This window comes from Empidonax traillii, unplaced genomic scaffold, assembly GCF_003031625.1.
Source record: "Empidonax traillii isolate 1590-97213 ecotype Southwest subspecies unplaced genomic scaffold, ASM303162v1 scaffold494:size460735, whole genome shotgun sequence".
NCBI classification, from domain to species: Eukaryota; Metazoa; Chordata; class Aves; order Passeriformes; family Tyrannidae; genus Empidonax; species Empidonax traillii.
In genome coordinates, this window is record NW_020955687.1 from 240,547 (window position 1) to 243,530 (window position 2,984).

General features: G+C 36.0%; 1 protein-coding gene across 6 annotated transcripts in view; it reads left to right on the forward strand.

Annotated features, from left to right (window-relative positions):
• Positions 1-1,266, forward strand: part of BRD9 (bromodomain containing 9) — a 23,958-nt gene extending 22,692 nt beyond the window's left edge. For all 6 annotated transcript variants that reach the window (XM_027896340.1, XM_027896343.1, XM_027896341.1 and 3 more), the window contains one exon: positions 294-1,266. In XM_027896340.1, the coding sequence (XP_027752141.1) occupies positions 294-394 (101 nt within the window). In that variant the 3' untranslated portion in view covers positions 395-1,266. The remainder of the gene's footprint in view (positions 1-293) is intronic.
• Positions 1,267-2,984: the final 1,718 nt, after the last annotated feature.

A 2,984-nucleotide genomic window follows, 5' to 3' on the forward strand; every position in this document is an offset into this window, starting at 1 on the left:
AAATCAGTGATAAACTGCTTGACAATCTGGTGCCATTCTGAGAAGGTAGGAGATGTTGGTTGGATGATACTCAGTTGCATTTTGTATAATTTTTCAACTCAGACTACTTTTCCAAAAATTAGCTAAGTTACTAAGAGTCTTGTAGTTTCTTTTTCATGGTCTCCTATTTAAATATCATTTCAAAGTATAAACTGAACATATGAAATAACCATGCTGTTTATATACATAACTATCTCTTCATTAAATTTCTGTACTTCTGAAGGTTTTGATTTTTTTCCCCCCGTGTTCTACAGGAAGCCCCTCTCATCTGAGTGTTGGAGAACAGCAAGACATGGTTCATGATCCCTATGAATTTCTTCAGTCTCCAGAAACCTCAAATGCCACTAGTAACTAATCTGACATGTACTATACATATTTTGTATTTTAATTGTATTATGTTTTTATAAAGTTTTTGTCCATGACAGAAACCTCAATTTTGTCCTCTTTTCTATGAGGATTCCTGTATAGTATTATTATATATGCAGGATTAAACAAGCAAACAAACAAAAAAATAAAAGAAAAATCTACTTAGTGCATTGTGTTTTTAGCAATGCACCAAGAACTGCTTTCAATTTGTGCATTAAGGGAGGTTGTTGGCTACTGATGTGTGAGTCTTGACTGAAAAACAACAAATAATGTGTTAGAAAAAATTTGTATTTTGTAGAAACTAAGAAGTGATAATTTTCCCAGAATCATGGCAGCAGTCATTAAATGTTTCTATTATATTTATCTACTAGTTCTGTTGAGATCTTAATCTGAACATATCCAAGGAGAAACAAAGAACTATTTGAATTGGGATCGTTATTTTTTCCCACCTCCTAATGGTAATAATCTTCAGAAGTTGTTTTAAACCTTTCCCCATACTTTAAAATATTTTTTTTAATCACTCTAGAGATGCTTAATTTGAGAGTAACAGTACTTGGTAGTTGCAGTAAAATGCTCACTACAAGACTTCTACCCTGGATCTGAAAAAGATGGGTGTTTTTGTGATCCCTTGTATCTTGAAACACCAAGAAAATACAATACTTGTGTTGTTTAATATGACACGTAGAATGGAAAAAATACTGAATAAGGTGTGCTTTTCAGTAATTTCAAAATAAAACTCTATAATACACTAGGATAATACATCAGTAGCGAAACTGAGGGCTTTTGTACTATTGCTATGTGCAAGCAGACAAATGTTATAAATTTACCGTATTTTGTAAATATTAATAAAAATAGAAAAGCAGCTTTGATGTTTGCAAATATCTTGTTCTTTCCAGGAGAAAATTTGCTTCCTTTACTAAGGCTGAAATAGTAGGAGTTTTGGGTTGGAATTTATATGCTGCTTCAAAAGATAAATTTCACCATGCCTCATGTAGCTATAAACAAAAAAAAAAACTGTGAATTTTTAGGTACCATCAAGGAAGTCTGTCAGATAACGGATGGCAAAGCTTTGATAAAGTCTAAATAGGGAGATTTGTTCATTCAAAGCAGGTATGCTGAGGGAGGCATACAGCTAGGTTTTCCTGGTGGGAGTTGTTGGGAATGTGTGTGGCGATGCGTTTGGGCCTCTCTGCTGCTCTTGTGTTCTGATTTATCACGACCAGGGGTTGGTTCTCGGAAGTGACACGTACGATCTGCTGCTCCGTGACAGTGCTGACTGTTGGGAAGTGTTCGCATGGACACACAGCTCTGTAGCTCCCCTAAAATAATTTTAATTGAAAAGTGTCTTTAATATGGTCTTGATCTCTAATAGGTCTGATTTCTCACACAGTCAATATAAATCGATTCCTGTAATATACTCTAAGTAATAGTTGCAGTCGGTGAGGAAATCTTTATTGAAACACTTGCTGTTGGATTGCCTGCCAGAGCTCTTGAATAAAATTCCACAGTAGAACGCTAAAATGCTCCTCTAGAGTAATATGCTGGTGTGTTTTGGTTTTTGTTTAAACTCCAGTGTTTGCTAATGAAATCTGAAGTAACACGCAGTATCTTATTTGCTGTCTTCGTCTTGGATTTCAGACAGAATGCATTCAGGCTTTCTGAAACTCTGTAAAACAGCCTTTATGGGCTCCATGAGTTAGTTGTATAAAAGGCTGTATGTTGTTTGTATCGCTACCGTACCAGAAAGCACTTTCTGCTTGGGTTTGCTTATTTATTTAGCCTGTCTGACCCTTAAGCAATGTCACTTACGCACAACACTGAGCACTCCAACTGCAGGTGCTGGACAATCCTCTTAATAGGCCTAACTGCCTATATTCCCCAGGACAAAAATGCTTTTAGGGCAAAACCTCTTCCCAGAGGCAAATATAAATGTTTTTTTCTGTGGTGTCTTCCCACAAATGGCAGACGTTGCCTTGTAACCTGTTTGCTGAATGTACTGATACACATGACTGGGCTCACGAAATGCCTCAAGAAAAGCTTTTGTTTTTCTTCCAGAAATCTCGTTCTGATATATTTTATGGGAAGATTGGACTCTTGAGTTTGCAGCCTCTGGTAAAACTTTAAAACTTTAGCTTTTTTTTAAGTGGTTGAAGTAACTTCTTTCAGTCACTTGTTTGTAATTGTGCATTTTTACTGATTCTCAAGCTGAAAGAAAATCTCTTTCTCCTTTTCACTGTTTGTGTATGTGCCTATGCTTGTACCAGGATAATGCTGCTGCTTTTTCAAAATTATTCTGTTTTGTTTCCAAAAATAGCCTTAGGATGCAATTTTCCCAGCCCTTCTCCTTATTTGAAAGGGGAAAAAATTCCTAAGCTGTGTCTCATTTGCTCTTGTCTATGCAGGCTGTAAGTTCTTGCTAAAATACATTGAAAAGCTTGGAAATAACCAGTTAAGGCCTGTAATTTTACGGTCCTAGCTAAACATGAAGAACTCGAAAAGCTTTGCTTCTGTGGGTTTATTTAACACGTGTCATTATTTATTTAATCCCATGTACACTAGAAGGGGATGGTGTTTATCTG